This window comes from Spathaspora passalidarum (genome assembly GCF_000223485.1).
Source record: "Spathaspora passalidarum NRRL Y-27907 unplaced genomic scaffold SPAPAscaffold_2, whole genome shotgun sequence".
NCBI lineage: Eukaryota > Fungi > Ascomycota > Pichiomycetes > Serinales > Debaryomycetaceae > Spathaspora > Spathaspora passalidarum.
In genome coordinates, this window is record NW_006767426.1 from 1,127,239 (window position 1) to 1,150,914 (window position 23,676).

A 23,676-nucleotide genomic window follows, 5' to 3' on the forward strand; every position below is an offset into this window, starting at 1 on the left:
ATATCAATTATCATTCAAAGCCACCGAGAATACAATAGGAATTGCCTTGAGATATGATAATTTATGGAGGGGGTATAAGATACGTCGAGAAATTGCTATTTGATATAATTATGGCTCTAGGCATTATGTTATCTTAGCGGGTGGAAATCGGTGATATGTAAGATAATGTTTCTGGGGTTGTATGTAAAAGCCGCTATGATTTATATGGGGGCGGCATTGCATTATCAACAGGCGGTTCCGGGATACTACATGTTATCTTGACATATTATTATATAATCTAAGATGAAATCTATGTAATTATTCTCGGCAAGATCTATATTTTATTCAACTCGTCTAAAATCTTATCATTGAGAATTTTAATTGACTTTTCAAATAAACTATGATTATCACTTTTGATCTTGCTAAATTCACCAAGTAAACTTTTCTTGAAACTGATTTCCAGATTTAATTTTAATAATTTTTGACTGGTGGAACTGGTATTTGGTAAATCATTAAATAAGTCATCATTCAACATATCAAGATCTTCTTCTTTTGGCTCAAGTTTAGTATCAAAGATTGAGCTGTAGTGGTCTTGTATGGTCAATACAAACTTATCTGTGACTCCAATTGTGCCATTTTCAACACCAACACCCTGTAAAGCCTTGGTACTTGGTGAATATATAATAATCAAATAAACCATTAAGTTGATAAAATATTTCAATTCTTCATCGTTTGATTTTTGGAAATTGTAAACCTCATATATCAAGAACCATATAACTTGAGCTTTATTCTTTTCAATATATTCAATTATAAAGTCAATTGGTAGAGTAGTGCCCTTGTTCAATAATTGTAATTTAATAGTTTCACAAACATTTAAATCTTTGGAGATGGCAGTTTCGCTATTATAAGTACCTACTGCTGTTATTATTTCCTTGGCAATAGGAATACCCTCCCACTCTTTGAACTTTGTGATTGTCTTATAAATATTATTTCCGTGAATATTTAGAATAATCTTGAATATCAACACGGAAATTTCTTGGGAATTGCCACTGGTATTAGACTTGATAATCTCACTAAGAACTTTCAAATGGGCATTATCTGCTTCCAACTTTTGTAATAAGTTTAGTTCTTTCACTAACCAACTTATCAAACTTACAGTTGAAGGGATCAAAAACAATTGACTTAGATAGTCCAATCCATTAGTCAAACTGGCATAACCCAACTTTCCTGAAGATGTAGCAATAATAGCCTGTTGGTACACAATTGGAATCAACTTATAAATTTGTTTAATGTTGACTGACTTTATTAACTCGTCCGACAATCCATCATTATTATCGTCAAACAAGGCATTAATCCAATCCGTAAGCAAATTATTATAGTTAACAATCTGTTCTTCATCATCTGTTTCTTGATTGGTTAAGTTGTCACATAACCCATAATAGAAATTATTAATATAATCAAGGATAAAGGAATTCTTTATGCTGAAGGAATAGTCAAGTTTAAAATGATGTACAATCAATATAATGGCTAATACAGTCACACCAAAATATGTAAATGTGTCTTGAAAATTTTCATCATCGTCATCAATATTGAACTGTGTAGAATCAATAAAGTCAATAAGTTGGTACAACACAGAATAAGCTCGTTCACAATTGAACATAATAAGATTAAGTAATTCAATATTGTTCATAATACAAAGGAGTATTCGGTTCAATTTCTCGAAATCTTTACCCAGGATTAAATCATTGATAATTTCAACTATAATAGAACTAAGTTCGAGTTGGTGAGATTTCAGATATTGTAGGTCATTTGGTAGGGCGTGCATGAATTCGATTAATCCTGATTCTTCAAGTGACGTAAATTCTGAATTTATATTTAAAAGCTTTTCATTAAACCGTTGTCTAAGATTCAATTCAGGAATTGTGACATCGTTAGGGTATTTGTCAGTTGGTAACATCCTATTAAGAGCTAAACTTTTAGTGAAATCATTCTTTAACTCAGTATGGTCAGCAAAGACATTCTCTACAACTGTTTGTATATCTTCGTCCGATATTTTAAAGAAACCCAATATTGAAGGGACTCTAGTTACAAGGAAGTTCTTTAAGTTAAAACGGCGGAAATCACCATGTTTCAATAAGTCATAACAAGTAATAAAAGTTTGGATGAATTCATATACCAATGTATAAGGAGAAGAACCACTGGGCATAAAATTAACAAACATATTAGCAATATTGTCAAACTCAAAATTACCAATAATTTTAATCAACCAAAATGTTCTTTTAGTCTTGTAGAAGTCTGACTGTTTTTCTGTGGATAATGTAGTTATGCTTAAACTTGCAATTGAAGTATAATTTATGACATTGTCTTCGGTTTTTACCTGAACTTGTAAATCGTGTTTGATAATTTTACTATGTGACAAGTGTTCAATTTGGTCCGATGTTAAAATTGTTTTGGACTTCAACAATAAGAACAGCAAAAGTTTACCCAACTTCAAGTTTTTCAAAATAGTAATTAACTTAATAATGAAATTTTGTATAGGAAGAATGTTTTCTTGCTCACTTTTCACTAGCTTGTTGTCAATAATCGATCCAACAATGAAAATAATGTGATTGACCACTTGTTTCTGACTAGTAGTAAATGTCTTATCATGCAACTTATTCAAATAATCTAAGGAATAGTCGATAAATTCGGTATTAATAAGCTGTTTAAGTAAATCTCGATCATATTTTGAACAATGTAATAATGTCTTGTTTATCTTGGTTAAATATCTTACTTGCACATTGTTGTCTAACTTGCCTAAATTCTTCCAAAATTGATGACACTGTCTAGATGAACTCAATGATAATTCAATAATTTGCAAGATTTTGGTTTCGTTGATCCGTTGTTGTTTTAAAGTAGGAGTGTTGTCTAGCTCAAGCAAATCATGAATATATTGGTTGTCATGAATTGGCTGTTTCACATTGAATTGATTGATTAAAGAGATAAATGATTTCGATGGAAGTCGTTGATTAATTGCTTTGGTGACTAGTTTATGTAGTGATACTTCTGACATTGTTGCTGTGGTGGTATGGAGTTGTATTGTCGAATAATTTTCTATTCGCAGAGAAATATTCACTCGCTTGAAGTATTTCTTCAGCGCGTAAAACAAAATTATCCTTACTGTTAAATTATCACATTTGGATGTAAAGGAACAACACTCGGCTACGTTCAAGGTTCTGGCATGGCCCATATAACTCTTTTCTACAGCAATAATATCTGCATTTAGAAATTGATTGTGAATCTAGGTGGGGTAGCTTGTAAGAGAGTGTGTGTTGCTGGGCTAATACCATGAACCTTGTCCTTAGCTGTTGTTGTTAAGTCTACATCGTGTAAAAGAAATGCAAGGAGCCAGGTAGAGTTAACTATATTTAACATGAATACATCTAGGGATAACAATTCGCCATACATAAACTACTTCCTGGGAGTAGGTCGGGAATTTAACAAACGATGTAACACACAAATCAAATTCTACTACTCGGGTCTTTCTTATACAACAAACTGACACTCTCACATTATCTGTGTGTTGAATATAACCATTGATCTAAATGCATGACCCATTAAACGGGATTACATGTCCTTTTGAATTATACTTTTAATGAGAAACTACTCTGCCGCCAATTTTTGTAGGAGGAAATTGAGGAATTTTCCCAATTAGAAAGGCTATTAGCAAACAGCTCCTTTCATTAGTATCATCACTCTGAAATACACCATTATTAATCAAAAGTTTTGTCGGCCTTTATCTGTCTACCCGGTAATAGCGTTTGCCGGGGAGATAACACCTAGTTATGATTATCTCCGGAGTTTTTCCTATGGTGATAACCATTGTATCGGACTTTTCTGTTTTCGGAATAGTCGCGCACCGTAACTGCAACAATTGGTCAGCACATTAAGATTAGAAATCACATTTCTTTTGTCTAAGTAACTACCTTAATTTTGCAACCATACTAGTATTATATGAATATCAGAAATATATTGAAAAAAGAAAACTATAAATATTGGACAATCTGCTGACATTAATCCATCATGCTTTTAGTTTATCAGATACTTTTATCTATTCAATTAATACAAAAAAAATACACAATTCAACATAATGACTTCTACTACAGTTTTTGTTTCTGGTGCTAATGGTTACATTGCTCAACATATTATTAAACAATTGTTAGGTAAAAACTACAATGTTATTGGTTCAGTCAGATCACAATCCAAGGGTGAAGATTTAGCAAGTTTGGTTAACCATTCTAACTTCTCCTATGTTGTGATTCCTTCAATTGGGGACAAAGATGCCTTTTACGATGTTCTCCAATCACATCCTGAAATCACTATTTTTTTGCATACTGCCTCCCCAGTTACTTTTGAAATTGATGATGTTGAACGTGATTTGTTAAGACCAGCTATTGATGGTACCATTAACGCATTGGCTGCGATCAAGAAACATGCACCACAGATTGAACGTGTTGTGATTACTTCTTCTGGTGGTGCTGTTTTTGGATTTAATAATTATTTCAATCGCGGAACAATTCATACTGAAGAAAGCTGGAATCCTATCTCATATGAAGAAAGTAAGAGTGGTGATGCTGTTAATGGATATTTTGGTTCTAAGAAGTATGCCGAATTAGCAGCACTTGAATTTGTTGAAACTGAAAAGCCAAATTTTGATGTTTCATTTGTTACCCCAGTTTATAATTTTGGTCCACAAGCTTATGAAGTCAAGGATAAATCCAAGCTAAACTTTTCTGCCGAAGTTGTTAACACCGTTCTTAAATTCAAGAAAGAAGATTCTATTCCTGAATTTGGTAATATCTTTGCTGATGTAAGGGATGTTGCTCATGCCCACATTGTTGCTTTTGAAAGCAAAGAATCCAAAGGAAAGAGGTTGTTAGTTGCTTCTGACAATTTCACGTTTGATTCTATTGCCCATATAATCAATAAGCATTTCCCCAATGTTCAAATTCCTCAAGGTGATTTATCAAAAAATGAGGCAATTTATGAGCAGATGGTTCAAAAGTATGATAACTCTAGAACAAATGAAATCCTTGGATTTGATTTGATTTCTCTTGAGCAATCAATCATTGATACCGTTGGACAACTTTTAGCTTAAATGTTAGTAGTGTATAGTGCAATTTATTCTCACATGTTTACCCTGTGGGTATTTAATGAGTTATAAGGAAGTCCTCTCATCTTTGATTCAAAAGTCTTTTCAAGTGGTCGTTGAACTTATCCCGTACAATATTTATAACTTTACTTGACTGCAAAACAAGTAGTTACAGTTTGTTTTATTGAATTACAAGCTTTTAAAACTATAATTCAAAAGTGTTATTCTCGGGCTCTGTTCCGTGCTTTTCCTAGCCGGGTTCATAGAATGACCTCTGTGTATCTACGTTTGGCAACTCGATCAGCAGCTCGATATAACCGATACCCAACTCCACATCCGGTGTGTCAGTGTTAGGCCGTTCAACTAGATTGAGGCCCAAACATTTGACTAGTGCATGAAAACTCTCGATTCCACATACGATAGTTTTTCTTACATTCTAACTTCTCGATTTTTAAAAACCGAATTATTATATCAAAGTTCCTGTTTGGGGTATGATTCAAAGAAGCTCGTGCTAGTTTCACAGAAGTCAGAATATGCAAGTTTTCAACTTTGACGAGAAACTAGACGAATACAATTTAAGAATATTCATAAATTACATATAAATTTTATAAACACAGACTAAAAAACTATCCAAAATTCCTTTTAGCCAAAAATCAAAACAAAAAGTCAAAGTCTCTCTTCTCCCTTGTATAAAAAAAACAACACAAATAATAAATATCAATCAAAATAAAAAAAATGTATCAACATAACCGAAAGGTAACTTAACAATGACCGACGACAATAACACTATATATATAAAAAATAAATCAAACTGAAATTGTGCCCACTTTACCACAAATTCGTGCTTCCAAAGCTTGATAAAAGATTATTCTTCCCATTTCCCGTAGCTGTAGTACTGGTGGTAGGATTGGCTAACGTAATATTAGACTTGAATGAATTACTACTTTGTCCCCAAATTGAACTTGTAGATGGGTTACTAGTATTCCAATTTGAAGAACTTCCTGGTAATAATGAAGGAGAACTAAAGAAATTGGTAGTTGGGGTAGGGGTATTAACCAATGGTGGTGAATTATTTAATGTACTTGTAGAATTCCCAGTGGTATTTGATAAAAACAAATCTGGTGGGGATGAATTCTTGTAAGTGTTTGCATTTGGTGGTAACAAGATTGGGGAATTGTTTGTAGAGTTTGTCCCAATGCTATCAAACAATTTTGGAAGAAGGGGTCCACCAGGAAGTGTAGCTGTGGCAGAGGACGCCGAAGATACCGAAGATTGTTTTAGTTGTGGTTGTTGACTTGTTGGTGAAGAAATTGAATTTGAACTATTGTTATAGATCATAAAATTTGTCTTCAAGTCATAACCAGGTGCTTGGCTAGAGGAACCGCCTGTAGTTTGTTGCCCTTGAGTAAATGAATTATTAGCTTCTGGTAAGACTGAAGGTCCAACATCAGCAAAGATTTGCGGTGGTTGGTATTGTTGCGGCTGAGGTTGTTGTTGTAAGCCATACATCTGAGGTGAACTTGTTTGCAGTGGTTGCTTTTGGTATTGGGGTGGATTGTACTGCTGCTGCTGTTGTTGTTGTTGATATCCACCAGAATAGTAACCTTGCTTCTGTTGTTGACCCTGTCTAACTTGTTGCTGTTGTTGAAGCAAATAATGCTGTTGTTGCTGATGTTGAACTGCTGCAGCAACTGCCACAGCAGCTAACGCATACTTGTTTTGTTGTTGATTATGGTGATTATGACCATGGCCACCATGTCCATGGTTATATCTTGAACCATAATTTGAAAATTGATTTTGATGTTTTGAATTATTAACAATTACTTTATCAATATATTCGATTTGGTTATTAAACGGAATTAATTCGAGTTTTCTCTTGGGATAACTTGTTGTTGTTGACATATTGAGAACATATACTTTAAAACTTAACTTGACCAATAAAAAAAATACAACTTGAACGAAATAAACAATCAAACTCCTTCTCCTGGATTAAACAATATGCTTTTGGACTTGCTAGTCTGACCTTAATATAAAATAACCGGCAAAAGTAAAATTAAAACTGAAATAAACGGGAAATCACTTAAACTCAACCTGTCAAAATAAATCCCAAAGAAACCCTTAAATCAAACAAAAATGATGTACTTGGATGATAACAAAGACAAAAAAATGCTGTATAAAAAAACGGTTCAAACGAATGTAGTAGTGGTCAAACAAAGTGGTTGTCTGGATAAAATCTGCAAATGCGTTATAAATACAAAAAAAGTGGTGATCGAACTAAATAGACAGGAAAAAAGTAGCGGTAGTACTTGCTAGAAGCTGTCTATGAATGCAATAACCTTTATAATGTCTATATATAACCAAATATATATAATGTGGTTGAATAATTTAGTGGTGACTTGATAGAAAAACTGAGTTGGTCGAAAAAGAACAAACGTCTATGGAAGTTCATGCGAGACCTAAATTTTTTTTTTTTTACTCGCGGGTTAAAAATTTACCACTGAATTTTTTTCTTTTGTCATTCAATTTTGTTTGTGAAAAAGAAAAGCTAATAGTTCCTGTATATTGTCAAAATCCTACATAGAAAATTAATCAGAAGACTAGTCACATGACTGTTAAACTAAGTAATTATACAGATCTTTGCCATGCTGGTATACCTGAATCCTTAGCAGGTTCTGAGTTTTTATTAGCATTTAATTGCCATGAAGGGACTCCAATACTGGCAATCTTTTCTTGGATTTCTTCTTCAGTCTTGGCAGTAGGTGGTGCTGAAGCTGCTGTTGCTGCTGCCGCTTGCCATGCAGGAATTCCATTAGACGAAGATGATGGGGAGGGTGCCTCAACTACGGTTTCTGCTTCCTTCAGTGGTTGTTGTTCTTTTTCTCTCTCTTGTTGTTCTTCTTTCTCCTTGTCCTTCATTTGCCATGCTGGAATACCTCCAGCAGTAACACCATCAATGGTAACACTTCCAACTCGTTCTTGACTGGGGGTGCTTACTACTGGCAGCGGAGTATCTACAGGCTTTGCCTTGGGCACTTCAGGCAGTGGGGTTTCAGTCTTTGCTTTTGCTCGTTTCAAAATTTCACTAGCAGATGGGATTGAAGATACAGGAGCAATCTTTCTTTCTTTACCATTAGATTGGCCGTTTCTTGCTTTGATTAAGTTCTTCAAGGAAGTCAATTCTTGAGTGATTTCAGATAATTCGTCATTGATATTTTCTTTAGTTAAACTCATATTCTTTTCGATGCTATTACTTAAATTGTCAATTTCCAATTTCATTAATCTTAAATCATCGTCAAATTTCAACTTATCTTTGTTATATTTACTCAAAAAATCATTAACATTTTCAATAACGGTATCAATATCCTTTAATTTAGCTTCATTGTTAGTCTTCATGGTTTCTTGATCCTGGCTTAATTGTTCTAAAATCTTGTCAACTTTAAGAAATTCTTCTTCTATCTTTTCTTTATCCTTGTCGATAGCTGTTTGAGTAGGTGGAAGAATGCTAGGGACTAGATAACGACTGAAAACCTGATATAATCCATATGTAACACCAACTGTGGCGGTGGCCATGATGAAGTAGTCCTTCCATGATCTTTCAGGAACAGGTGGTGCAGCATAGTAATCTATTGGGGGAGGAGAAGGACGAACTGATTGCACTGCAGTTGATGTAGAACTGGATGTTGTTGGAGTGGTTGCTGTTTCTGATGCTGGTTCGCTAACTCTTCTTAATGCTTCTTCGATTTCCTGCTGGTTTAACCCCTTTGTTTCTAAAAATTCAACCTTTTTAGTCAAGGGAGAATTCACAACTTGTGGATCTTTCAAGAATGCTACGGCACTGTTGATTAATTCGTCATTCATTCTGGAGTGGATGAATCCGTAGTGGAAAAGCAGCAAAGTTAATTTTCTCCAGATTTTTATGGGATCGTCCAGAAATGTGAGGTGGGAGTGGGGGGAGGGAGGGACAAAATTACCCACAGAAAAAAAAAAAAGCTACATTATCCGAGGTATTACCAATGTATGGTCTATTTTGGTTACTATGTACAAATTTATGAATATCACGAAGACAATCTTTCCTTTTTAACAAATAAATTTTGGGAGAAATCACTTTTGATTAGTTCTTCATAAATACACCAACTTATTCCAGAACTTATAGCTTTTCTACCTAACCTTAACGAAACACCTCGGAATAAATTAGATACTCCTCCTGGTTCATTAACTAATATCTTGCTAGCTTTTAAGATTGAAGATTCGTTAGTTAACTGTAATCTTGTTTTGATTGCGTCGAACGGTGCTGTAAGCATTGTGCAAGCCGTAGCTGCAAGTACAGCTGCTCCTGAATTTATTATACTTGCCCTATGGTCTATTGTCACAGGTATTAATACAGGAAATAAGTCATTCTTGAAACTTTCGTATGATAGCACATAAAGACCAGCGTACGGACAATCTCGAATTAAGGTTGCAACCGACCCTTTAAAAAAGTTTCTCAAAGACCCCGATCTCACTGTTGTGACCATTCCGGTCCCTTCATTATAGTATATCCCCTTTATACTCTCATACATTGAATTGTAATTGTAAATATTAGATTCAAATCTGGTCTTAATTATCGTTATAGGCATAAGGATATATCCAGCAATAGCCCGAGCGACAAACCCAGTAGCCAAATTTTCCAAGGGAGTCAATTTAGGCAAGACGGATGAGTTGGATGTGGTATTTAAGCTGGGGTTGGACTTTACCTTGAAGTTTGCCCAGTTACTTCTCATCTTGGATAAACAGGTAAAATACAATCCCGCTCCCATGGAAGTTCGTAATGCTGATGGCAACGTTCCTCTCCACAAATCCTTGACTGTATTGATATTCTTTAGTTCACTAGCTAATGATATTTTAACAGTATGTTGTTGTTGTAATCTGGTTTTAAGTAAATCAAATGGTTGAAGCGTAATTGCAGAAACTAATCCTGCAGTTGCCCCAGCCCCTAGATGAGCTAAAGCTTCAGGAGATTTCGCTTTGGTTGTCAAATTCCTAGTATCATTTTTGGAAATTATACTTGGTGATTGTTGCATTAGGTGGTAGTGGCGGGGGTATATTTACTTGGACTGGTTAAAGTAATCCATTCACTGTAAATATGAAGTTGGGTCCTGCCTTTTGATCCCCTTTGGCATTATCCCGGTTAAATTTTCATTGCCTCGTTTTTTTTTAACGGCGGTACCACTTACCCCGAACTTTTACGGAAATAACGAAAAAGAATTTCAACTTTTATTATTTGCTCCTACTTAGTACTCCACTTCCCTTTTAAAATAATTATACAGTTCTTGACTAATTACCAAAACAGGATGTACTTCCTTCAAGCCAAATTTCTCCTTGTTCCACAAGGATAAACTGGCGATGGCAAGATAACTATGGAATGGGTCGGGATTTGATTCAATATCCTTCCCAAATCCCCCAAATAACTCATTTTGAACTCTATACAATAAATATTCTTCTGCGCGGCTTAAATTAACAAACTCGATGTTGTCACTGTTCATGATGTACAATGCTCCAGTACACCACCAACAATAACAGGTATCGCTCAATTTGTTTTCTCTTCCATTAAATCCACCGATATCTATTGGTTTGTAATACTCATACTCGGTATCCTGGTATAATACAGCAGGATAATCAACTTGTCTTTGTACTAACCAATGTTTAGTCAGTTCAAGTTTTTCCAACGGATACTCCAACAATTTCAATGAGGCCACCGCACAAAATGTAAATCCTAAATGTGCTTCATTCAATACTTGGGAACTGAATCCTCCGTTGGAATTACACCTTTCTAAGATAAAGTCCAATGCTGCTTTGGAATCGATGTCATGCTTCCGATCCTCAAATTCGTCATACTTGACCAAATGACGAATTGCTAGCGCTATATAACAAAGACGAAGATCACTATCTCCGTACTGTTCATACTCTCCCTTTTCATTCTTGGTAATTGTAGGTGCAAATCCACCTTTGAATTCTCCTGTTTTAATTTGACACAATTGTAAAAATTTCATGATTTTATCTTGGTCTAACCTTTTTGAGTAGTTTGACTTCAAGATAAGCAAATTATACAACGCAAACAACGTCGCCAGTAAATTAGGCAAATCATAAGATCCGGCCTGTTTGAAATAATTGGTAGCTCTAAAGCCAATAAAATCATCATTTTCAATCAAAAATTCATCATATATGAATTTACTATAGTATTCCAATTCACCGTCAGAAAACTGAAATTTATCAAGCAATTGTAATCCATGCAAACAAAAATATATGATTGATAATTTATTAGAATCTTCAGATGCGGCAGATCCAGGTAACCCCATCAAACATCTATTGAAATATTTTTCATGTTTACTAATTGCTAGTTTGTCCATTGTGTTAATGTATAATGACTCTGGGGTTTAAATTCAGTTTTGCGCTTCATCAAAAATAGTATGATTTGAAAAATTGGTAAGGTGATGGGATTATATGCAGGATAGTGCTAAACAAAAAAGTGGAGTAGCCTAAATTGTTCTAGAATTTACACTAATTCAAAATATCAGTAACGAATAAAGGATAGCAGAGTTTAGAGAGCAGCTTACTCCATGTAATTCTAAAAAGATTTTGCCCATTATACTTATAAATCTTGAGTCGTAATTCTAATATTACAAACTTCTTTAATGAGTTTGTTGAAGGGCTGTAGAAATGCAAAAGGATTTTTGAATCAAGTGAGCTCATTATAATCTAATATATGCTATAAGGATAGAAACACCATTCTAGTATTTGAATTTGTTGAATCCCTAGAAATGCAAGACTAAAATAATTGAATATAATACTCAATTGGGTTTAGATTGTTGAACTCAAGCTGATATAACGAAGTGATTAAGTAATGCCCAGTTGTAGTTTAAAGATATACATATTTATACATTATATCAACTTTTTAATACAGATTTATCACTGGTTCAACTTCGATTGATTGTTCTCTTGTATAATGGGTGTGTCAATCAAATTATAATTATAATTCGGGTACTATTTCTAATCTAAAGTTCCAGTCAATACTTAGCTTCATGCAGTGATTACAGATGAAATTTAGGGGATCCTGCGGTAGTTAAGTATGTTACCGCCTTATTCACACTTTCACGTGTATTTATATATGTGTTATTCTAGCAATTCAAGGAAAAGAAACGCTTGAAAGTTACACATTTAGAATTATACCCTTTTTTCTATATATATCTCATTTCAGTGCTAGGTGTTGTCCCCAAGGCGTTTCTTATAATATCAACAATGTTTAATTATGGCTATTGGATGTTCTACCTCGACAATGTGGGAGGACTTGACAATAAAATTTTGTCAGGAAAAGTGCAAGTCAAATATTGTGCTTTCTGATCCACACAGAACGTTTCTCGTCTGATCCATAATTTCAACCCCTTACTTGCCCGCCTGTGATCTATTATTAACACGAAAAATACTTCCTAAATCGGCATAATAAATTATTACGAAGATGACTGAATGATACTGGTTTTTTTTGGGGATCGTGGTAGCAAGTCTACCCATATTTTTCGGGTGCAAAAAAAATATACCATCTCTATTGTTAGAAACGTGGGCTACTCAAGTTAAAGAATAATATGTGGCCAGTAGAAACAAAACAACACATTATTCCTTTTCAGGGAGGTATTTACTCAAATCGCGTCAGATTCTGGATTTTAGAAGTTATACATAGTGGAAGGTTTGGAAATTTCCCCGAAAAGAGTGACCATCAAGTGTAAGTACTGTATATTGTGGTGTGGATGCCATTGTACAATCTAGCAATCAAGCAACTAAAACGTTTCACCTGATAATCTAAATGCATGTCAAATTGTCGGCAAAACTATGGTGTTGCAAGGCTCAGCAGTTAAAGGAGGTCCCGAAAATCGGGGATATTATTTTTCCCATTATTGTCAAGCCTCGTCTCTGACACGTAATATTGGTTTTACTTTCTAGTTAGAATTTGTTTAGGGTTGGTCGAGGAATTCTGTCTTTATAAATACTCGCCTTAATTTCTGTCTTCTTTTGCATTTCTTTAATTTCTCTTATTTTGTTCTTGAGTAACTTTTAATACAAAAATGAAGATCGCCACTTTAGCTTTAGCTTTAACCGCAGCTGTTTCCATTAACGCTGCTGCCATTGTCGAAGGTAACAAGATTGCCCAAGGTTTAGTTGTCAGAGCCGACGATACCACTACTGATGCCGCTGCCGCTGCTGACGAAACTGATGATACTGATGATTCAGATGACACCGACGACGCCGACGATGCTGACGAAACCGATGACACTGATGATTCAGATGACACCGACGACGCCGACGATGCTGACGAAACCGATGACACTGATGATTCTGATGACACCGATGATGCTGACGAAACCGACGACGCCGATGATTCTGATGATACTGATGACTCGGATGAAACTGACGATTCCGATGACTCCGATGAAACCGACGACTCTGACGATTCTGATGAAACCGACGACTCCGATGATTCTACTGAAACTGATGATTCCGATGATTCCACTGAAACTGGTGCTCAAGACACCGCAACTGTTGGCCATGCCAATGCTTCTGGTAATGCTACTACCTCTGGTAATGCTACCACCACTGGAAAAGGTATTGCTGCTGGTATGTACCCAAGTTTCGGTATGGCTATTGCTGCAGCTGCTGTCGGTGCTGTTTTGATCTAAGCGATCTAATTAGTTAACTTAAAGTAGAGATCTAGATTTATGTTCAAACTTTGATAGTTTAATGTTATGTTTTCTCGTATAAAGCAGTTTTTGTAATCGCAAGGATGTCATAGTAGCTGGTATTTTCAATTCTAAGAAATCCTTCTGTAATTGACAGAAATGTGCATTTAGCTTTGGTTTACTGTGAACAAGTTTCTACTAAGTTGTTTACTTTGGTACTGATGATAGAAAAGGTATAGTCAAAAAAAAATCTGGCTGCAAATTTAAGGTTTTGTAGCGAACGAAAAAAATAAAGTCTGCACCAGCCACAAACCAAGTGGGGGGGGGGGGTGTTGCATCTCAATATTGCTACCCCACCTCTGTAGCTAGTTCTGTTTATTGGTTCCTTCAGCAACTAACTAATTCCTAATTCTGTGTCGACAATGTTGGGTTTCTTCAGAAGTCAAGCTTAAACCGAATCCGGAGTGTGCAATATAGGATAAAGCTTGATTGTGTACTATTATACAGTGTTCCTATACTGAATATATTCTATTTGGCAAATTTTAAAGTAACGCTGTTCTAGATTATCGGGAGAATTAAAGTATAAAAGACCGGAGATGCGAATACTGGTGATTATTTACCCAATAGAGTAAGGTTTATCCTATCTTTAATCCAAGGTCTGATAAATAAAAGTTATCAAGCTCCCTTTAATGACTCAAAAAGAATTTAACTTTGTATCACCTTATTTTTAGCACTCCAAAGTCAGTGGCTATCTAGTATAAAGACTGAAGAAATGTTCAAATGACAAATACGGAAGGAATAATACTAATAATGACAAAGTATTGAAATAAAATGTGTAAATGTAAAACAATCAATTAGTAATAAGTACTATATAAATAGAATTAATATAGATGGGTATTTATCAACATAAGAAAAATAGAATATTGTGTTTAAACCAAAAATTATCCAACCACAAATACATATAAAATCGTTAGAGATTCAAGTATATAAATATGAGACGTTCACTTAGTTTGTCTATTTCAGTCAAATTCCATTCTTCAATGAACAATTTTAAAGCAACTATGTGATACAATTTTTGAAACATGTACACCCTAGTATTCTCCCCTTTTTTAAACCAACTTCTTTAAAGACGACAACATCTGTTGAACCATTATTATAAAATATTCATAGCTTTTATTTTTTTTTTTTTTTTTGGTATAGGTAAATTATTTTTTAAGCATGTTTTTGTGCTAAAATCAAACAAAGAATATTTAAAACTTAGTTCAATTATCTGGTACTTCTTTGACTTCGCATATAATTGTGAACTCATCTCCATAGGCAAAGCTTTCGAGCCATCTAATTGGAGGTAAAATGTATGGTCCTGTTTGTTTTAAAACGCGACCTTGCTCTAAAACAATCTTAAGTTCACCATCTGAATCGCATCTTGCTCCGAGCAAATACCTTTCTAACAACTTCTCTTCGATGAAAACGCTAAAGTAATCAACAAACTTAACAGAAACTATTTTATACATTATTGGGGGAGGTTTTAAGTGATTTTATTGCAAGACTAGATCGAGAATACGTGGAGATTATTATTTTTTGGAATGACGTGTAAAAGCCCCTTTTTCTGGTGAGGGCACGACGGTGCTTTCTTATCTTTTATTCTAATATACAATGAAGAAGTAAAGTTTGAGGTGGATCAGCTACTGCTGGGTAATTTAGTTTAGAGCATTTAGTTTTACAAAGCAAATCTGTCTAAGGTATAATTCCATCTGTTTGAGGTTATCCTACAAGGATACTTGGTGCACAGTTGAATTTATCCAGATTGCACCCTCCAGATAGAAAATAATTCAAGAGATTCTGTATGGTTTCAGCTAGATGATCAATGTTGTAAACTAAATACAATTGGTCCAAGTTAGAAACAAACTTTGTTCAATACAATAGAGCTTGATATTTTTATAAAACTTTAGTTTTTTGCAAAAGTTCAAAATTTTTATACTATTAATTTGCACCCGCATTTACGAAATGAAATTGTAACTTCAGTATATCTCCTGTATTATATAAAAATTCACTTTATATATTAGTCACAGGAACATAACTCAATAATAATTTCTCATACAATGCTAAATTTGTGTCTTTGGCAAAATTGATATTGTTCACATAATAGCATAAAGTATTGTAGGCAAACATGGGTTCCTAGGTTCTATACATCGTAAGAGTAAATCCGATAAAAACAATGTGTGCCAACTAATGATATCGGATTTAATGATCCCGATGATTATTGCGTTTTTGTACTGTATTTGTAGTATCTGGAGAAAACAATTATAACAAAATAATTTTCAATTAGATGTGTGATACACTTTCTCATATTAAAAAGAATACAAAAAGAAAAATAAGATATGACCACTCAACACTGGCGGTTATTTCTTGGCGAGCCGCCTTAATCTTGTCCCCACCTTGACGTATATCCCCAGGTTTCCATGCTTTTGGAATAGAAAAGTCTTAGCATCTTTTGGAACCGCATATACGAAAACGAAAGATTAAATCCGATAAAACTTTGACTAATCCTTATACATATGTGTATTGCTTTCAACCAAGCCACAGGTACAAAAAAATTTAGTCAATGCCCGATATAACAAGGGATAAATCCTTTTCTTTTTTGTTTCGTAAGTTGCTGATTCAATTTGTTTGTTTCCAGTTTATAGTAGAGCCTTTAACTGTAGGTTGGATATTTCTAGCAAGTTAGCCTTGATAAAAACAAATTAAACCTCAAAAAAAAGAACCTGTTTACGAAATAATTCTAATAAATGGAGCTTCTGGTATATCTTCTAATTACATTAATCCCCACCAAAGCTAATTGGTGATCTATTTATGACACCTTCAACGTATCACGTTTTATTGTTCTTTTAAGTAATCGAACAATGCGGATCCAATCCACATTTTACGTATCTACCGTAAATACATTATATTGAAAAAAAAAATTTTTTGGTTACTACAATTAAAAACAACATTCTGGTGATGAGATTCAGGATAGTTTGAAATGTTATGACCTCTTTCAAAATACACCCCATCATGCAATTTAGTTCAAATGAAATAGTCATTGAAGAGAGCTGTTTCTGGTGCCTCATTGTAGGTAGAGTCAATTTTTCACATCACAATTTGTTTGCAGTAATTGCATATCTTCTTATACCGAGAAAATGGTTGCAATAACTTTACATAGGTCCCTGTAAAATCATCAATCGGTGATATATATAATTATGTTTCCATTAATAGCATTCGTAATGCCATCTATTGATATTATTTCTTCTTTTCTTTTTGTAAATGGAGTATTTGTTTATTTTATTGTTGGTTCCAATTACGTTTACGGAATTACCAAGGATGGTTTTTGAAGAAATACTTTAATTCTAGAATTCAAATTAATAAAATAATCACCCAAACCATGCATGCTTTGTTTTATTTCTAGAAACTATAAATATGGCTATATTTTCCTTTCAGATTAAGATGATGTTGTAGTTTACGTAATCATTTTCAATATAGCAATTTTCGAACTATAGAATGAAAATTTCCACTTTAGTTTTAACTTTTTATGTTTCAGCTTCTATTCATGCTTTTCCGGGTATTTGGAATAAATTAGCACGTAGAGATGATGAGGAGCAACCAGGCGATTTAGCCCCAAACATTGAGGAGCCTGCTCCAACATTCATTGAAGAACCTGCCCCAAACATTGAAGAACCTGCCCCGACAATAATTGAAGAACCTGCCCCAACATTCATTGAAGAACCTGCCCCAACATTCATTGAAGAACCTGCCCCAACATTCATTGAAGAACCTGCCCCAACATTCAATTGAAGAACCTGCCCCAACAATAATTGATGAGCCTGCCACTGATCCTCCCATTGATACAGGAGGTATAGGTGATCCTTTTACGGAACCTGATCCAGGTAGTGGTACTATTGGTGAACCTGATCCAGGTAGTGGTACTATTGGTGAGCCTGATCCAGGTAGTGGTTCTACTGGTGAGCCTGATCCAGGTAGTGGTACTATTAGTGAACCTGATCCAGGTAGTGGTTCTATTAGTGAACCTGATCCAGGTAGTGGTTCTACTGGTGAGCCAGATCCAGGTAGTGGTTCGATTAGTGAACCTGATCCAGGTAGTGGTTCTACTGGTGAGCCTGATCCAGGTAGTGGTACTATTAGTGAACCTGATCCAGGTAGTGGTTCTACTGGTGAGCCTGATCCAGGTAGTGGTTCTATTAGTGAACCTGATCCAGGTAGTGGTTCTACTGGTGAGCCTGATCCAGGTAGTGGTACTATTAGTGAACCTGATCCAGGTAGTGGTTCTACTGGTGAACCTGATCCAGGTGCAAACCCAACTGGTCCAGGTGCAAACCCAACTGGTCCTGGTGCAAAACCAACTGGTCCAGGCTCAAACCCAACTGGTCCAGGCGCAAACCCAACTGGTCCTGGTGCAAAACCAACTGGTCCTGGTGCAAACCCAAATACAAATAATCAAGCGCCCAAAGCAGGTACAACTCAAGCGGCAAATCAATCTCCTAAGCAAGGTACAACTCAAGCTGCAAATCAATCTCCTAAGCAAGGTACAACAACAAAGCCTGCTGGTGCTGCTGAAAAAGCTGGGGCAAACGGAGTTTTCCCAGATTATGGTCTTGGCGCTGCTGTTATTGCCTTAGGCTCTCTTTTTATCTAGGTTTGACACCTTTATTCTATATTTGGCTTTTGTCTTTCTCTATATGTTGTCTATGTTATGCTAATTATTTTGAAATATTTGTAAAAATGCTCTTAGCTCTCAAAAATATACTGATAAAACAACTGGATGCATTAGGTTCTCTTCCCTAGAACACGGGGACGATAAGAATTTGCAACTACGCCTAATTGCCAAGGTGAAAATTCGCATGACAGAATACTAAATTGCAATTTTAGTACCCACAATTAGAATGCATTTTAATACTAGGTCACCACTAGATTAACATAATGATACAGCATTTATCCGAAAATTCTGTTTGTGTGTAGGTTTACTTCAGTCCTTGTCTATCCTTAAAAATTCGATACCATCTAACAAATCTTTCGTCTTCGCAGAAGTAACACTTTGTCCATGACATTGAACCACGTGACTGTACAAATATTGAAGAAGTTACCTACATTGGATCTCCAAAATATTTTCTTGGCAATTAGCCTCGATGTATGCTTTCTTTAAAGAATTGATTGTCTTCTCCTGGACTTTCCATCCTTCCCTCAGAGCAAAAAGTTGTTTATATTCTATAATTATGATATCTAAATTCTATGACTATCAGAGTTAGTTCAGTTATCTGGTTAAACAAATTCTTATCCCTTTCTATATCCCTTACACATATCTATATTTAGAAAATACTAGTCAAAAAAGGATGCATTTTTCCGCCTTGCGAAATAATTTCTTCGTAGTCAAAAAAGGGATGCCCGCCTTCCCATTGTGGATGACCCCATCATGCCAAGGGGTAAACTTTTCGGTTCTGTTGCTAAGGGAACTGGCTATAGTTAAAACCTCTAAATTGGCCATCTATTGTGGCGTTTAAATTTAAACAAAAGCTGAAATAAAAAAAGAAAAGGTAAAACAACAAGCGCTTAGATTTAATTTCTACCAATCGGTCGACTCAGACGACCATTCCGCTCACGGGATATCAATTTTCAGGAAATTATTTATCGGGATCATCTCGATTGTTGTCAATTTTTCATTAAGGAGTGAAGGAAATTCGAACAATGAGATGCAACCCACACTTTGCGTCTCCACCGTTCAATGAATGATCTGGTGAAAAAATATCTTTCCTTTTCCAATTGAAAACGTGCTAGTAGATGAGATCCAATTTGAATGCATTAAAATGTGATGCCCCCTTTGAAACTTCACCCCGTCATGCAATTGCGTTTCAGAATACCTGGTTTAGCAATCGGTGTCTCATTTAGAAATGTATTATTGCCATTTTGATAGCACTCTTTAGTTACTATTCAATTTTTTGTTTCTCTTGCATCTTTCTCTCGCATCACAATTTGGTTGCAAGTTAAGAGGAGAATTTCCATCATCATAACTAATTTCATTTCAATACAAGGAGATGAAATTTGTATGAATGGTATTCAAGATTTCAGCTTTGGTGATATTTTTTTGGAAATACGTGTTTCTTTTAATATGACGATGGGATGCCGCATTACCTATAATGGTTAAGCTGTGGTCTTTCAGGGAATATTTTAAAAGGTACCCCTTCCGAATGACAAAATATTTCCTAAAATTTGCACCCCTTTAAAGATTATTGCTAATATATAGGTGTCATTTGCCGTCAATTTTTGTGAGATCTTAGAGTCGTAAATCTTTGGTAAGCAAGATCTATTAAGAAACCAATTGTCTATCGAAATGAAATTCTCTACTTTAGCTTTAACTTTATACACTACAGCTTCGGTTTATGCTGCTATTGATGCGGAAAAAAAATTAGCAGCCAGAGCAGACGAAACTACTCCTGCTGAAACTACTCCTACTGAGACTACCCCAACTGAAACTACTCCTACTGAGACTACCCCAACTGAAACTACCCCAACTGAGACTTCTCCAACTGAAACTTCTCCAACTGAGACTACCCCAACTGAGACTACCCCAACTGAGACTTCTCCAACTGAGACTTCTCCAACTGAAACTTCTCCAACTGAGACTTCTCCAACTGAGACTACTACTGAAACTACTCCTACTGAAACTACTACTACTGAGACTTCTCCAACTGAAACTTCTCCAACTGAGACTTCTCCAACTGAGACTACTACTGAAACTACTCCTACTGAAACTACTACTACTGAGACTACTCCAGAACAGCAGACCACTACCCCAACCGCAACTGAAACAACTCCAGCTGTTCCACCAGCTGAAGCTGCCGCCGGCGGAGTTGCTCCACAATATGGCTTTGCAGTTGCTGCAATTGCCATTGGTGCTGGTTTGATCTAAGCACCGGATGTTTTCGTACTTTCTTATTCGTCTACTTTAATTTCAATGTTTTTATTGCTTGGTTTTCTATATAGTTGTCTATATTAATTTTCTGTGATTAACTTAATCTTTAGTGTTTGTTCGTTCTAAATTGTAGAACTTAAGCATATTGCTGAAGAATATGTTCAAAATTTAGCTCAATGTGTCTTATAGTATTGACAGGACTCTGATTTATTAGTGTTACAATTACTGGTAAACAGTCACCTTGTCGATTCTCAAGAATTGAACAATGACAGTAAAACTCCAGTTTATTATCAAGGGATTCTATGAACTTGTCTTTCTTGGCAATCAATTGCAGTGGGTTTACATCAACGGAGTTAAACCATGTGAGTTTATATTCTTCAATACACTTCAGTTTGTTCACTTGAGTGAAACTATATTCCTCCTCTTTGAACTCCTTGTTAATTTTAAAAAAAAAATCTGCTAGATTTACATTCAACCCTGATCCCAATAATTTTGCAAATGATTCCTTCAATGTCCAAAAATGGTTGAATGTGAAATACCTTTTCTCTTCATCGTTAATTGCTTTCAAATAGCTTACTTCTCTAAAGTCGAAAATTTCGCTAAATTGATCAACGCATTCTCTGGATGATATTGCAGGTTGAACTGAGTGAGATAGATCAATACCAATCGGAGATTGTTTGTGTGAATATTCAACTACGATACTTACAATATCATTTGAGCTACTTGAATTGAATTGAAATCCTTGTTCAATTAACTGTGGTTTTCCATATTCATTGTACGTGAATTTGACCTTGGAAAAAAGTTCCGTGCCTTGGAGGTAATTAAGCACGATATTAGTGAATAATGAACTTATTAATTGTTTGAAGCGTAAGTTTTCATCTTTGATTGACCTTATTCTAAGTTGGTCTTTCAAGTTACCGACTAGTCTTAACGAAAGTTCGAAATTAAAATCATCTTGAAGAAACTCAGTTAAACTGGGACTAAGACGTGTAGTGAAAAGTATTATATTAGATTCATTGATATTTGGATTGGTTTTGATATCTAGCTTATCTAGGTCATCTCTTAAGGTCATATCATTGGTGTTACCAAGAACATGACTAATCGTTTATTCTACATAAATTTTTTTTTTCTATGGTCTTTTTATTTTTGCTGCAATATTTACATTTTCTATCTACTTATTTTCACTAGTATAGAATTTGAAATTACTGTTACCTTCAAATGGGTGTTCTTTGGCATATTGAGCAACTTCCAATACAACCTTCTTAGCATTCTCGAAACTTTCATCTGAGACTTGGTAATGGAATGCTACTCTTCCAGAATAGATCTTGACATTATATTTGTCGGAAATTTCAATCAACTTTTCAGGATCAATCTTGTTAGCCAATATGTCAATAAACACAAAATTTGTATGTACAGGATGTTCCAAGATAATTCCATGTTCTTGACAAAGCTTACCTAATTCCTTAGCTTGGTCATGTGTTTTTTTCAATTTTGGTAAATTCTCCTCAATTGCTGTCATGGCCATGGTTGCCAAAAGACCACTTTGTCTTATACCACCACCATTCTGCTTCTTAAAATGGTTAGCCTTGAGGATGAATTTTTTGTTTCCTACAAGGACAGTTCCGATAGGTGCACCCAAGGTTTTAGACAAGCAAAGTGATACACTATCGAAATGACTACAATATTCTTCAAGGGGGATTCCTGTTTCAACGTGTGCATTCCATAATCTTGCCCCATCTAAATGCAACTTTACATCATTGGCTTTACAGAATGCAGAAATCTTTTTAATCTCGTCAAGAGGGAATAACATTCCGTGTAAAGTGTTCTCCAAGCAAATCAATTTGGTTGGAGCACCATGAATTTCACCATCATCAGGAATGAAGTTAGGCAAGATGTCGTCTTCTAATGTTAAGTGGATACCGTTTTTAGGGATGATTGGTTGAGGCATAGCTTGGGATAATGTAGATAACCCAGCAGCTTCATGAACATAAACATGGGCACGATGGTCACATAAAACACTATATGGAGGCTGTAACAAGTGGACTCTCATGGCGATTTGGTTGGAAAGAGTACCACTTACGCAGTACAACCCTGCTTCTTTACCAGTCATGGAAGCTAGTTTTTCCTCCAAGGCAATGGTGGCTTGATCTTCATTGTATACTGCATCTCCTAAAGTAGACTTGCCAAGAGATTGGATCATGGACAAGGTGGGTGTGGTGAATGTATCACTACGGAACTCATTGTGAGCAGGACTTTGGGCAGAAAAGTTGGAGAAATCCATGGTATTATCGATAGTTATTGGGAAGGTTGTAATAAAGAAGGAAATCAGGTTGGAAGTATTTCACGTACGGCCCCAAAAAAAAATTGGTGCTGAGTCATTGGTGACTCCGATTCCTATATTACGAAAAGAGGCAATTACTAGTAAACCATTGCTATGTTTGACAGACCATCATTGACAATATCAACAAATATCTGTTATCGAGTTACTGCTAATAATCTCTGCCGGTATGCAAGGTTAGGGTATGATTTACTAGTCTGTGTACTGGGTGATAGGGTTTGTAGATCAGTGTCAAAAAAATGCTCGCATTTAATTTCCAAATTAGGAAGTCACCGCCAAAGACACAGTTGAGTGCAAAGTATGGGAATGCCACAAAATCGCGCACCTAGTGTAATGTAATTCAAACCAGATAACATACCAATTTGATTAGTAATAGTACATAAATGGTGATCTTTTGAATTATCTGTAGTGATGAATTACTTAGGTATAGAAAGTTTGGTTTAAGAACTAGGTGATTGAATACAGTGTTAATACAATCTCTTGTATAATTCATACAGTTATGGGCATAGAATCCCTAACATTTTTACCTCCCCCTCTCTTTGATTACGTGCTCAGAAAGATTTGA

General features: G+C 35.2%; 11 protein-coding genes across 11 annotated transcripts; 3 read left to right on the forward strand and 8 right to left on the reverse strand. All coding sequences in view use genetic code 12, as the record gives it.

The window, feature by feature from the left end:
- Window positions 1-313: 313 nt before the first annotated feature.
- Window positions 314-3,031, reverse strand: MED5 (Med5p; the record flags this gene model as incomplete). Its single annotated transcript, XM_007373699.1, has 1 exon — window positions 314-3,031. The coding sequence occupies one exon, from the start codon at window positions 3,029-3,031 to the stop codon at window positions 314-316; it is 2,718 nt and encodes a 905-aa protein (XP_007373761.1).
- Window positions 3,032-4,057: 1,026 nt separating this feature from the next.
- On the forward strand, window positions 4,058-5,510 carry SPAPADRAFT_148690 (uncharacterized protein; the record flags this gene model as incomplete). Its single annotated transcript, XM_007373700.1, has 1 exon — window positions 4,058-5,510. The coding sequence occupies one exon, from the start codon at window positions 4,109-4,111 to the stop codon at window positions 5,114-5,116; it is 1,008 nt and encodes a 335-aa protein (XP_007373762.1).
- Window positions 5,511-5,673: 163 nt separating this feature from the next.
- On the reverse strand, window positions 5,674-7,517 carry SPAPADRAFT_59612 (uncharacterized protein; the record flags this gene model as incomplete). The annotated part of the gene is made up of 1 exon (XM_007373701.1): window positions 5,674-7,517. The coding sequence occupies one exon, from the start codon at window positions 7,010-7,012 to the stop codon at window positions 5,939-5,941; it is 1,074 nt and encodes a 357-aa protein (XP_007373763.1).
- A 126-nt stretch (window positions 7,518-7,643) lies between these two features.
- Window positions 7,644-8,991, reverse strand: PEX14 (Pex14p; the record flags this gene model as incomplete). The annotated part of the gene is made up of 1 exon (XM_007373702.1): window positions 7,644-8,991. The coding sequence occupies one exon, from the start codon at window positions 8,966-8,968 to the stop codon at window positions 7,736-7,738; it is 1,233 nt and encodes a 410-aa protein (XP_007373764.1).
- A 123-nt stretch (window positions 8,992-9,114) lies between these two features.
- On the reverse strand, window positions 9,115-10,277 carry SPAPADRAFT_70338 (uncharacterized protein; the record flags this gene model as incomplete). The annotated part of the gene is made up of 1 exon (XM_007373703.1): window positions 9,115-10,277. The coding sequence occupies one exon, from the start codon at window positions 10,168-10,170 to the stop codon at window positions 9,166-9,168; it is 1,005 nt and encodes a 334-aa protein (XP_007373765.1).
- Window positions 10,278-10,346: 69 nt separating this feature from the next.
- Window positions 10,347-11,518, reverse strand: CDC43 (protein geranylgeranyltransferase type I subunit; the record flags this gene model as incomplete). Its single annotated transcript, XM_007373704.1, has 1 exon — window positions 10,347-11,518. The coding sequence occupies one exon, from the start codon at window positions 11,443-11,445 to the stop codon at window positions 10,381-10,383; it is 1,065 nt and encodes a 354-aa protein (XP_007373766.1).
- A 1,654-nt stretch (window positions 11,519-13,172) lies between these two features.
- Window positions 13,173-13,893, forward strand: PGA39 (Pga39p; the record flags this gene model as incomplete). The annotated part of the gene is made up of 1 exon (XM_007373705.1): window positions 13,173-13,893. One exon carries the CDS (start codon window positions 13,204-13,206, stop codon window positions 13,813-13,815), a length of 612 nt encoding a protein of 203 aa, XP_007373767.1.
- A 3,503-nt stretch (window positions 13,894-17,396) lies between these two features.
- Window positions 17,397-17,691, reverse strand: SPAPADRAFT_59616 (uncharacterized protein; the record flags this gene model as incomplete). Its single annotated transcript, XM_007373706.1, has 3 exons — window positions 17,397-17,401; window positions 17,432-17,623; window positions 17,649-17,691. The coding sequence occupies 3 exons, from the start codon at window positions 17,689-17,691 to the stop codon at window positions 17,397-17,399; spliced, it is 240 nt and encodes a 79-aa protein (XP_007373768.1).
- A 2,051-nt stretch (window positions 17,692-19,742) lies between these two features.
- On the reverse strand, window positions 19,743-21,872 carry LYS5 (holo-[acyl-carrier-protein] synthase; the record flags this gene model as incomplete). The annotated part of the gene is made up of 2 exons (XM_007373707.1): window positions 19,743-20,292; window positions 20,368-21,872. A coding segment is annotated over one exon (676 nt), but the record flags the coding sequence as incomplete, so codon positions are not given.
- Window positions 20,192-20,770, forward strand: SPAPADRAFT_49250 (uncharacterized protein; the record flags this gene model as incomplete). Its single annotated transcript, XM_007373708.1, has 1 exon — window positions 20,192-20,770. One exon carries the CDS (start codon window positions 20,192-20,194, stop codon window positions 20,768-20,770), a length of 579 nt encoding a protein of 192 aa, XP_007373770.1.
- Window positions 21,873-21,921: 49 nt separating the features above from the next.
- Window positions 21,922-23,622, reverse strand: SPAPADRAFT_59618 (threonine aldolase; the record flags this gene model as incomplete). The annotated part of the gene is made up of 1 exon (XM_007373709.1): window positions 21,922-23,622. A coding segment is annotated over one exon (826 nt), but the record flags the coding sequence as incomplete, so codon positions are not given.
- Window positions 23,623-23,676: the final 54 nt, after the last annotated feature.